The 12,829-nt window shown below is 46.2% G+C and overlaps 1 protein-coding gene across 1 annotated transcript; it reads right to left on the reverse strand.

Annotated features, from left to right (window-relative positions):
* Window positions 1-2,039: 2,039 nt before the first annotated feature.
* LOC134017067 (insulin-like growth factor-binding protein 5) lies at window positions 2,040-11,731 on the reverse strand. The gene is made up of 4 exons (XM_062456348.1): window positions 11,048-11,731; window positions 3,023-3,240; window positions 2,698-2,817; window positions 2,040-2,369 (listed from the first exon to the last, which is right to left on the reverse strand). Exons 1-4 carry the CDS (start codon window positions 11,379-11,381, stop codon window positions 2,232-2,234), a joined length of 810 nt encoding a protein of 269 aa, XP_062312332.1. The 5' UTR covers window positions 11,382-11,731; the 3' UTR covers window positions 2,040-2,231.
* Window positions 11,732-12,829: the final 1,098 nt, after the last annotated feature.

Consider the following 12,829-nt stretch of genomic DNA (forward strand, 5'->3'; position numbering starts at 1 on the left):
TAGAATCCTTGGCTTACACTCTCTGGCAATCATAAACATTGGCAGTCACTTGTAAAAGCAATATCTCATAGCTTATTGAATGATAAAGAAAGAGAAGAGAGAGGTGAAAAACAAACTGTGATTAACAGCCCTTCGTGCCTCTCTGATCGCTCTTGTCCTCATGACCCTGGGAGGCAGGGAAGGATGCTAACGGAATTCATAATGTGTCTGGAAGACCGTTTCAAAGACAGAGCTACGCTTGTCTACATCCAAACTAGACCTCCAGACGTCCAGAGGATACGGCACCTGGCTGGTCAGGGGGCCTGCCTCGGGCTCCCTGGGGGCCCACCCCACTTCCACGTCACTGTTCAAATGGATTTGCATGGAGGAAGGCACTGTGTCTCACACACAGATGTAAAAACCACACAAAAAAATAAATAAAAAAAATAACCACCCTGTAGGTCTGAGGTGCCCTTGTGTTTTGAAACATGCCTCTTCATAGAAAGGAAACTGCTGGCTGTTTGTTCTCCAAACGCAAGTCATGTTAGGTTGTAGTCGTCAAAACACACTAGTTGTCGAAAGTATAAAAGATAACAACTGTGGAGTGTGCAAGCTGAAGGGGGGAGGGAGGAGGAGTTAGCTTGTTTGACTGTCCTGTATTCAAATAACAAGAGCCGGACTCTAAAGGGCTACATGGAAACTATTCAAATAGTTTTACAAGCTAAATGATATGCACCTTTCTCCAAGCACCAGTACATAGACGTGTGTGTGTGATATTGGTTAATCAGAGTTTAAAGTAAAACCCCAAGTTTGCTTTGAGCTGGGGCAACCCTAGGGTTAAGGAACATGGCTCAAAGTGGGCAGTTGTTACTTCACTGAAGGCAAAGAAAACAGAACAAACTAGGCCATAGGAGACAACACCTGGTGTACTGAGAGAAACAGCTCTTCAACAAGCTCCTTCCAAGCATGGTTTTGTCCATTATCAAGCAATACTAAGTATTACTGGAGTTATTAAGCAGTTTGAGCTTGGAAGGTCGATTCAGAATCCTCTTTGATCTATTTCTCCTCGAAGCGACTCTGACAGAGTCACTCAGAGGGTACAGATCTAGGAATCCACATTTTGTGGCAGTTCCTTTTCATGAACAGTAGGGGCAGTGCTCTCTGCTGAGGTCCAGGTTGCCTTGTATGGCGTTGTCTGTTGAAATAGGCACAGTTGGCATGTCAGGCTAGCTACAGAGTCAAAGAGCCACTTATAAAGGTTTGTCTGTAATGATCTGCTTCTTTTTCTTTTTTCAGTTTTTTGAAACAATCTCCCATCCTAGAGACATACTGTTAGACTACGTAGAGATTCCATCCCTTTAAGAAACTACTTCAAGCACTAGCCATAATGGTTGTGACAAAATGAAAAGAGAAAAAATAACATTCTTTTGTTAAAGGCTCACTCTGTCATTCATTCACACCCTCGTTCACACACATGCACACACACACACACATGCATGTTCGTACATACACACACAGTGAAGTTACACACATCCAAGCAGTTTCCCCTATTCATTAAAATTAAGTGCTCTGACAGAACCAAACACCCAGAGTCTACTGGATCAAAACATCCCTGTCTTATGTTGTGTTGTTTTGTGTGTGGAAAATAAACAAACAAAAAACAAACAATTCTGCCTCTTGTATAAGTAAGAGCTATCTCTTCTTATACGTCAATGGCAATAGATGGGAAACACCTAAATAGTTACAGTATTGTAATCAGTGTGCCTTTTGAACTTCCCGTCCACGGTTTTATGTTAGCTTTACATAGTACAAAGTTTGGTGCTTAAACCCCAGCTTCTACAAAAATATATCTATATGTGTATATACTTTTACGAATTGCTAGCAGGGACCCAGCTCTTATCAGGGGACTGGAGGACAGACGGAGGGTGGAACCATCAGGGTTTCTGTCCTTGGAAACGAGTGCTTGGTCAATAACGACAAAAGATGTCAGGTGTCTCTTCTCAGCCTGTTCTTTCCTTTAGTTTTTTGTGTGTTTTTTTGTTTTGTTGGGGGTGGGGGGGGGGGGGGGGGGGGGTGTTGTCGTTTTTCTCTTTTTTCATTTTGAAAAAACACAATTCTCAAAGTGACTGGAGGGTGTGTCGGACAGGAGGGAGGAGTGGAGCAGGGCCCTGGGTCAGGGGGTCAGGACAGGGGGGCGGAGTGGAGCAGGGCCCTGGGTCAGGGGGTCAGGACAGGGGGGCGGAGTCTCCTCTTCACTCGTTGTTGTTGTTGCCGCTCTCCAGGTCTTTGCACTGGATGTCTCCTCCGCTGTAGTCGGTGCCAGGAAGCTGGACGCCATACTTGTCCACGCACCAGCAGATACCCCGCTTCCTCCCACGAGAGGGCTTGCACTGTGGGGGAGCAGAGAAAAAGACGAGAGGAGGAGAGAGGAGGAGGAGAGAAGTAGGGGGAGACAGAGAGAAGGAGAGAGAAAAGGTTGGAGAAAGAGAGAGAGAAGGAGGAGGAGAGAGAGAGAGGAAGAGAGTGAGAACAAAGAGGTTAACATGAGGCTCTCTGGACGCTAGGAGAATGCAGATACAGGGTCCTGATGTCACATAGATTAGTGCGCTTTCAGTAACATAATAGTAAAGATACATTTCTTAATTTAACCAATGAATCCCAAGAATGTTGATCTTCAGGTCCAATTCAACAACAAATAACAAGTCATGAATAGCTTACCTGTTTGCGCTTGAAGAAGCCCTTCCTGTCACAGTTTGGGAGGTAGAGAGACAGAGCCATGACACGAGAGGTGTCCTTCATCCCCTGGATGATCCCGTCCAGCTTCCTCCTGCAGGGACCCTGCGGAGGAACAGGAAGGATGGGAACAACCCTAACCCTCAGTGTCGTTTCCATATAACTGGATTAACAACGTCTCAACCCTGTCAATATTAGCTTGGAAAACTGGAAAAGAAGTCATGCGGTTCTAAATACTGTAACTGGAAGCTCATGTTGTGTTCTGAACTGTTAGCGTGTCGGCTTATCGTGTTAGATTGCTCCCACTTACAAACTCTGGCTCGTGCTTGTCAATGGGCAGCGGGGAGTAGTCCATCTGCCCTCCCATGGAGCGAAGCTTGGCCTGGGTCCTCTTGCGGTCTTTACGCACAGCCTGGATCTTCTTACTGTTGATGAGGTCTTTGGGGTGGAGCGGCACTTTAGCCAGCTGCAGCTGGTCGTCTGTGGTCTCTGGGGTCATGGCGTCCTCATGTTCCTGGGAATCGCGATCTGGGGAAGGTGAAGAGATCACCAGGTCAACAGGCGTGATCCCGTCCCAATGACACTTCCTGTTGTCCTCCTGACGTGTGCCCCAGGGGCGGCCACGTCTCCTGGCAGGAAGCCGGGATGGACTCGTGGTAAAGATCCAGGAGCCATGTTTTGTGCTTACGGTCAAAGCAGATCTAAAAATAGGCAGATGCTTGTACTTTTGTAATCATTTACTTTACTGAACAATCCCAAGTATTCAGTGGCTTGTTATTCCAGTGCCTAAAGGAAATATACAGACAGATGCGTTTCCCAGGGTTTTCAACCAAATCTTCTGTTTCCATGTGTTTATAGAGCAGAGGATCAAGGATCAGCAGCTGATGAACTCTCTGCTCACCTCATACCAGCCAAACCCAAACCCAACCCCAAACCCAAACCCAACCTCAACCCCAAACCCAACCCCAACCCCAAACCCAACCCCAACCCCAACCCCAAACTTGAAGTCGTTTGTGTGAGTGCTGGGCTGTTCCCTTCCTCTGTCAGAACAGACAGTCCTGCCTCAGCCTGGTCCTGGACGGACCAGGACCAGGCTGAGGCTCTCACACTGCGCAAACTGAAGATACATGGGCACAAGCAATCCTTATGGGTACAAACACATCTTTGAAATATGTTACTTTTAAAGTTAACTTTATTTTCTTTAAATTCAGCTCAGTGAGTTTCATCTTTAACTACATTTATGACCAAATAACCAAATAATAACTACAACCAATGACAAAACCATCCACACTTCTAACCCACAGAGCCTGTTTTTAGGGACAGGCTTTTCAGCAGCCTCCCCAAGAGGGCACTGCAATCCAGAAGTTCCACAGTCAGACTTGGGGAGATTTGGGGTCCTGATCCCTTATCCCCAACCAATCCTTCCTGTGCCTCCCCCCGGCTCAGCCCCCTTAAGCCAGCCACCCTATCTCCAGGTCCTTTCAGGCCACAGGGACAATGCCCACCCCTAGCTTAGCTGTCCCACAAAGGTTCTGTGGGACTCTGGGCAGTTCCCCAGCTGGCCTGGGGCTGTGATCACAGTGGATGGCCGTGCTTATATTTAACCAGCGAGGAAAACCCGCTACATTGTTCAGGGGCGGACAGCCAAGGTGGGTGGAACCTGCGACACGGGCGGGTGCCAAGCCAGGACTTCTGGGGCTGGGAGAGAGGAGACAGAGACCTTGTAAACACTGAAAGGCTGAGAGGAGGTGTTCGAATGATTTCAAAGACCATTACTTTCTTTCAGTGTACGTTCATGATTTGGCTGTCATTGCCTGTCTGGAAAACGATAGGCAGACGGTGTAACCGGGCAGTGGATTCCCAGGAGCGACGTCTGACACAGCAGGGGAGTGTAAGGGGGGAGGGCGAAGGGGGTGAAGGGACTAGATTACTGGAATTGGGTCCCTGGCTTCTGAACTGCAGTCCTGCCTCTTTGAAATTAATCTCACAACTCATGACTTGGCAGGCTCCAGTTAGTGTTTGGATATGTCCTCGTGTCTCCTTGTGCAGACTACAGGGCTATAAACTACTAAAAATAAATATGTCCTATGAGCTTTCATTTGCGTCTGATGCCTTGCCGTTGATAAAATCCTCTTATTTGAAGAGTTGGAGCAGCTTGTTTTGAAGAAGCTAAAGTCTCTTTGCTCTTGATTGAAATGCGGTACAACACGCTAATGTAAACACATACAAATACATACCCAGCTCTGGCATGGAAAACAATAGATGAAATGTAAACATATTTAGTCATATTTCTCAGCAGCTCTGCCCGGTTTCAGAAACACCTACAAACGAGTGATTCCAATGCACTCTTTATAGCTCCAATGTAGAGAGAGCTGCACAATAGAGCTGCACAACAATAGGGTGTTATATATATGAGTGATCATGTTTAGCTGTGCTGGGAAGCCCAAAAGGATATTCCATGTAGTCTTGCTACAGTATGCATCCAAACAATGAACTGTGTCTACAGTCCAGAGATGAGAGGCAGCTTTGACCAGCAGCAGTCTCAGTGCAGACACAGCCTCACACCCTCCATCTCTCTCACTAAATCACCAACATCGTCGTTTCTGAAGTGGGCTCTTCTCTCCAGCCACAGAATCTCAGTGTTTCCGTGCTCAGGGTCCTGGCCTTGTAAAGCAGCTTAGTGGGTCTGTGTTTAACTACTGAGACGCTGCCAAGCCGCTGGACCGGAGCCAGGACGGCACCGTCACGTGCAGATACTCCATTCAGCTGAGCCCGACGAGGTATCGCTATCTCTCCGCCTGCTCTGGCTAAAGTTTTCATTAAGACAAGAGGAAGGAAGGAGGTGCACCCGATACAGCCCTGTTAAATAATGAACACGGGAGAGAAGGCAATTACTCTTCATTTACATTTACATTTAGTCATTTATCAGACGCTCTTATCCAGAGCGACTTACAGTAAGTACAGGGACATTCCCCCGAGGCAAGTAGGGTGAAGTGCCTTGCCCAAGGACACAACGTCATTTGGCACGGACGGGAATCGAACTGGCAACCTTGAGATTACTAGCCCGGTTCCCTAACCGCTCAGCTATCTGACTCCCTCTCCTTCATGAATATACCTCGTTTCTTTCAGCGCAGGAGTTTGAGCAGAAGGGATGAGCCATCCTTCTATTAGTCCTTCTCTCTTTTCCATCTTCACGAGTGGAGGGGAAAGAGCCACAGAACAGGCTTGGGGAAATTGTCGTTGTCGGAAAAAAAGCCTGATGTCTCCCGCCCCCCCCCCCCCCCCCAAGTCTTTAGTTGTGTGACTGAAGCCATCTGAAATGACATATTTTCCAGACAGGAGGTGTTGAGAGCAGAGGCAGTGAGGCTGAGCAGGGCGCATGAGGAGGAGAAGCCTTCAATCATTCAATCAACAATGCTCCAGGTCTGCTGGATATTTGAAGCCTGGGTGGAGTCTATGACCTAATAACACTGGTGCTGCTGCAGGACAGAGTAGAGGGGGAGGCAAGGAGAGAAACCCAGGCTAGAAGAGAGCAGTGACACCTACACTGTAGGCATTATACTGAGAACACAGCCTGGAATCCCACATGTGATCATCTGTCAGGCAGGACTGCAGAACTCTCACCCAGGACCCAAACCGAGGTCATCAAACGGAGGTTCTCTCACTTTCAACACTTGGCCTGAGAAGGTGGCGAAATACCTCAAGATGCAAAAAGCACGACTGCTTCTCACTTGAGTTACAAGGCGAGTTGAACTTGGACTGTAGGGCTGGAGGCTGATACTGTGATTGTAGCGAACTCGTCCATCTGACGAGTGGGTTTGGTGTGGTGAGCTGCATGTCAGTTCAGAACGCCGTGTCCTGTCTGTATCATTGGCATTTTGAGTGCAAATCAAGTCACTGTATATTTACAGGATATAACTTTTAAGCTCACAATGGCGCACAGGCGCAATCCTTACGTTTCCTGCCTTGCAGAGGGACTGCTATAAATAGCTGTGTGAACAATTCAAACAACTTTAATATTTAAGAGCAGTTGTTCTTTAAGGATGTTGGTGCTTCCCAAGGGGGGCATAGGTAACGGACTCAGTGAACCCTCTGCAGCGTCTGATGCCAAGCAGACACAAGCATCTCTTGAAGCTGAAGACATGATGAGCAGCAGTTGAAAGTGCCGTACAGAGAGCACAGTAACATGGTGGGAGTCGGGCTGTGTCTGACTGTTCAAGCCTGCTTCTGGTCTTAGGTGTCACCCCTCATGTGAGTTATAGGGGAAGTTGTAGACTATTTCAACTGGAGGGGCCAATCTGGGGCCAGTTGTACTGTTTGAGGGGCCAGTTACGTTAAACATTATTGTTGTCATATAGTTTTCTTCACTGCATTGCAGGCATTAACAGGCAGAAGAGCATGTTTATAATTATTCGGACTCTAACCCCTAACTCCACTGCCCCCTCCCCCCCCCCCCCGTGCAAACCACAGGGTTGCACGCTGTCTCCTTCTGGGTCTTCATCACCACAACACGCGTCACTGACAGCGTTCCAGCCCCCCTGTGGTAGAAGCAGCTGTTTGTGCCTCGTGTCAGCCCTCCTCAGTCCACTAGCCTACGCTCAAACAGGGGCTTAAGCTTTAAACAACAGTCCAACTGATTTTAGTTTGAGATTTTAATTCCAAAACATGGAAATAGAGTCACTGTAGTTATTGTACACCCATTCATCCACAAAGACAAAAAGAATATCCTTTAACCAATCCTGATGCAGGGCTATGGAGATGTGTCAACACTTTGCTGTGGTATTGGGACAAGCATATGGATCAATGTATTTACAGATTCAACCGATGCATGATTCATTATCTGCAGGACACTGCTGATCCAGTCTCAGTGGTGTTATCCCGTCCACAGCACTGGGCTAGCTGGACGATGGTGACAGGGCGGCTAACAGCAGTCAGTATGTGGATGTCACTGTGTGTGGACTCACGTGTTCCTGACAGTGGAGACTCTCCACAGCTGCTGCCCAGCCCCCAGGTGTCAGCGACAAACACACGCTACACCCAATGCTGTAAAACTTTAGAGGAAGAAATCAGTCAAGCGTGCTGAATGAGTTCTCTGCTTCGAAGCACACTAGGGTGTGGTGCCAAGGGCCTGGCCACAGGAACTATCTCACGTTGACACTGAGATTTGGACATTTGAAAATGAATGTCCCCATAACATCTTAACACAAGATTGTGCTTGTCCACGGAATTTTAGGGGAGCACATGTAAAGAGAACAAAACTGTTTCTAACCCTTCAGTGGATCTGATGCAGGAAAAGGGTGATAAGGGTTAACAATGCAAGAGATGTGAAAGCAGACTGCACACGTGCAATGCCAAAAGCTAGCCAAGAATTCTGAACACTTCTATGCCAAGGGTCAAAGGTGGCATTATGTGCTTGTCATGTCTATACACTATATTTCATTTTGGCGTGTCATTTTCCAAAACAAGAAGAATTTGGCATTTACATTTAGTCATTTAGCAGACACTTTTATCCAGAGCGACTTACAGTAAGTACAGGGACATTCCCCCGAGGCAAGTAGGGTGAAGTGCCTTGCCCAAGGACACAACATCATTGGCCTGGCGGGGAATCGAACCGGCAACCTTCCGATTACTAGCCCGATTCCTTAACCGCTCAGCCACCTGACTCCCAGTTTGGCAGCTGTTTTCTTAGAGCACAAATATACCACTTTCTTTTGTTGTTTTGGCCGAAGAAAGAACTTTCCTGACACTGTTTATGAGGAACTGTGTGCTTACTCATGTGCCTTCCTGATCTGGAGGCTCTCTTTAATCATCTTTTTGTTTCTTGGCAAAGGCCAATCTGTTCAAACATAAGGCTCTTTCACTAGCTCCTAGAGATGAGGGACCTGCTGCCATGAAGTCATATCTGCTGGCACGTCGGCGAGGGTCAGGATCTCCAAGAGCTAACACAGCAACTGAGTGCCAAACAGCATACCAGCCTTTTATGCCTTGTAATTGGAGCAAAACACCATGACAGCAAGCATGCTGAACAGCAAGAAGTCAGCAAAACACCAGTGACAGTGAAGGCCTGAGAGTCAAATCTACTGCATGTGAAACCAACTACAAGGTGATGATTAAGACTCTGTTGCAAACGTATTGTGGGTACTATGCTTTTCCAAAACTTAGAGGAATATACAGAAAAACACTTTGTGCAATACCCCGTCTATCCAGAAATATTCTCATTTGGAATGACATCCTTTTATTGGTTAAGGCAGGAGAAACAGTGAGAGGCAGGAGAAACAGTGAGAGGCAGGAGAAACAGTGAGAGGCAGGAGAAACAGTGAGAGGCAGGAGAAACAGTGAGAGGCAGGAGAAAAAGTGAGAGGCAGGAGAAACAGTGAGAGGCAGGAGAGCCGGCTCACTTCTCCTCCTCTTAGCTTCCGTCACACATTTCCTCTTCTCCCTGTTGGTGTTTGCTTGCTCCAGTGGTGAGATACTGTAACCCCACGACACTGTAACCCCACGACACTGTAACCCCACACTGTGGGAAACTAGAAGCTGGTAACTAACTCCTATCAGAGGAGCCCTGTGCAGGTCCCTTCAGAGCAGAGAGCCTGGACATTCTGCTGAATCACTGCAGCCGTCCAGCACACTGCCAGGCTGGGACAGATTGCAGTTACCCACCACTGCCAGGAGAGGAGGCAATGTTTACACACACACACACACTAAGACACACGCACAGAAAAACCCCACACACACCCTAGGACACAGGCATAACAGAAGCACACAAGCACACACCCACACACTAGCACACAGGCATAACAGAAGCACACACATGCTGTACACTAAGGCAGCCACACACACGCACACACACACACACACACACACACACACACACAAGGTAAGCGACACCATCAGGCATTAGGTACAGTCAAATACTTGGCACACATCAGTTCTTCAACACATTCTTACACGAGCGTAGCCAACACGCACACACACACACACACACAACTTACAGCCTTCGGTGTGTGTTGGAATTCAATTCCTCAGTCCAAAGTTACACTTATAACCAGTCAAACGCTATTTGGTTTATTGCTTAAGTGTTTAAAGTATACAGCCACTATGGATTCATATATTTTGGGAGATTTGAAATACCATTCTGTTGACTGATGTTGTTCATGAAAACTGCAAATGGCATTTACATGTCAACTCAAATAGTCAAAAAACTGGGATTGAAGATAGAATTCCAAGATAAGTAATGTGAACAGGTGCATAGTCTCAAAGCTTCATTTTGTATTTCAATAGATGTTCTATGTATTTTGTACTTCGGACTTTTCACATCTAATCACTCACGCTTCTCTGGGTTTCGGCCGTGCACCTCCGCGCACACACGCGCGCGCGAGCGCTCTCTCACACACCTCCTGCCAACGGATTTAATCTTTGAGGGGTAATCCGACTTTCAACACCACCCACAGGGGCTGCACTTAAATCAGCTTTGACAAGATCTGTAGCCTCGGGAATATTGGCCTCCTTATTGTGTTCAAAAGGATAGGCCGGAGACTCAATGAAAAAAAAATATTGATCATTTTCACGGGAACTGTGGTTGCAGTAAGAAAGTACAAGTGGTTGCCTAAATGTGAGAAAAGATTTAACTAGGTTACAGCGGAGAAAAGAACGGCAAAAATGACGTATACCATACACATTAGGCTCTCACGTGACAAAGAAAGGGAGCGAAGGTTGTCCGCTCCAGACAGGCACGTGTGTGTCTGCGGTGCGGGACGTAGCATGCACACGCAGTCAGTTGGCGCAGATATACAGTAAATGCATGAGAACGCTGCATCCATATCTTGGAGAGCTGTGTGGCACTAGCTGGCGTGCGTAAAAATGAACTAGCAAGGTTGAGCCTCAATCTGTCTTTTACGCATGACACTGCAGCGTGGAGAACCATGCAACACACACATAATTACTCTGTTTAGATATCACTGTAAGGCACGCGACAACAGTTTTGATATTTGCATGTGCTTCTGAGTCACTGAAGGGAATTTATCTTAAGTATCGGCTACTGTACACCTTACTTTGTAAAATCCTTAGGTGGGCGACGGAACTCTATGCAAACTGACATCCCGTAAAAGGTGCAGAGTGGTATGATTTCATAACTGTAGGACATGTAAAGTAACCTTAAACTAGAATCGATTAGCTCACAATTTAACAGTCCCACGCAAACATGCATTCAACATAAAACATGTCAATTTGAGAACTGTAATGTATGCATCGTTAAAACGTTTATACAGACAATAAAAACTTGCAATGCGTTGTGTCATGAAGCATTGTAATATCGTATGCATCAAATGTGTGTTACCTATGGGCGGATGGGCCGGTTTGTATCCTTTCTCGTTTGTGCACACTCCTCTACCGTGCAGGAGGGCGTGAAGGGGCTTCTCCTCCCCATTCCGTGGCAAGCAGCGCAAGCCATGGGTGCACGTCCCGGTGTACACGCCGCAAGCTTGACCCTCTGACAGGGCGCAGGTTAGGCAGCAACCGCAGCCCGGTTCCTTCACGAGCTGACAGCCAACGGGGACCGGGGGACACATCGAGAGAGCCTTTGGGTCGCACGGCTCGCAGGGTACGTAAGAGCCCAAGCACCCGGACAGCCCCAAGAAAAATGTCACCAGAAGACAAAAACTGAGAAACATATTTGCCTCGCCAATGATGGACCCCAAATAAAAAAGTGTACTGAGATACAATGCCCAGTGTCTGATAATCCGATTTTAAAGCTAAAACGAGAGTCCGCATCCAAAGTGAGCTGAAATAAAATTCTGATATTCAAATGCAAGAGCTTAATGTTCTGTCCTTTTGCAATTTCACTAAATTAGTCAAAACATAAAACAATGTGACCAGGTTGTGGTGTATTTAAATGTCTCCTGAGTTGTGTCCTCTCTGAGTCTTTGCACAAAATCTGAACTTTTTCCCTTTAGAGACCGATTCCGATACTTTCTCTCCTGGAGAAGGTTTCCGTGCAGACTGGTCCGGTTCAGACCAGGCTTGCCTTTTTAAAAACAGCCAAACCCAAACCCCTAACTATGAATACTCCAAGTAGAAGAGAAGGGAGGCGCACTTGTTCCAGGACTTGGCAAGAAGCCAACCTTCTTTTTTTCCAGCAGTAGGATCAGTCTTTCACGCTGAAGGTTAAAGTGATGCCAAGTGCGAGGAGAAACACAAGAAACCAACGCAACCTCATCCAAAAACATTTCGATAAAAAGAGTCCGAGAAAAGCGCGATTCAATACAGAATTCTTTCTTTTTCAGTGAGCACTAGCTTGACTTAAACCTATCGCCGTACACACAAAGCGAAATGACAGTATGAAATGATTCGAAAGGTTTCAGGGGGTAAAGCGTGAAACATGCAAAACGCTGTCGGTCCATGTGTCAAGCTGCAAATCACTCAACAGCAGCATGAGCCATATTACTAGATTTATACATGCCACATATCCCGAAGTTTTTTTTTAATTTTATTCATTAAACACACAAAAAATATGCAAAAAGAAATATGCATTAAGTAGTGTGTTTAAAACACCAGGCATTTAGGACTTGGACTCAGCTTGGACTGTAGCTCAAAGTAAAAGTTACTGGTAAAAAAATATTAAAATGTCAGGATTTGTTTTGTTTTGTCTCTAAGCAGTATCTATCCTGCACATACATTCACTGCACTAGACACGAACAGAAAGGTAGACAAGCTAGATTCAAATACATAGTATGTGTTTAACAGAAGACAAAGAGAAATAGAGAGAAAGAGAAGGAGAAAGAGAGAGAAAGAGAGATCCAAACTGTTGTATGTAAGCTATAGCTTTTATTAAAATCAAAAAAAGATAGAGAATAATGTAATATGGAGACAGTATTGTAGGATCAGAACACTTTACCTCATAAACCAACAACATCAGCTAGGAGCAACGTGCAATTTTAATCTATCAAGACTCAAAAAAACAAACACATCTGAAGTTTAACCCTACAACAAGGCTACATACTCATATTGTCTTTAACAGTTGTTGAAAGTTTTTTAAATCTGTGAACATCCTTACACCGTTCCCTGGTTATTCTGAAACCAGTGGAAATCTCTAGTGGTTTTCTCTGTGTCAGGTTGTGAG

Source organism: Osmerus eperlanus, chromosome 3, assembly GCF_963692335.1.
Source record: "Osmerus eperlanus chromosome 3, fOsmEpe2.1, whole genome shotgun sequence".
Classification (NCBI taxonomy): Eukaryota; Metazoa; Chordata; class Actinopteri; order Osmeriformes; family Osmeridae; genus Osmerus; species Osmerus eperlanus.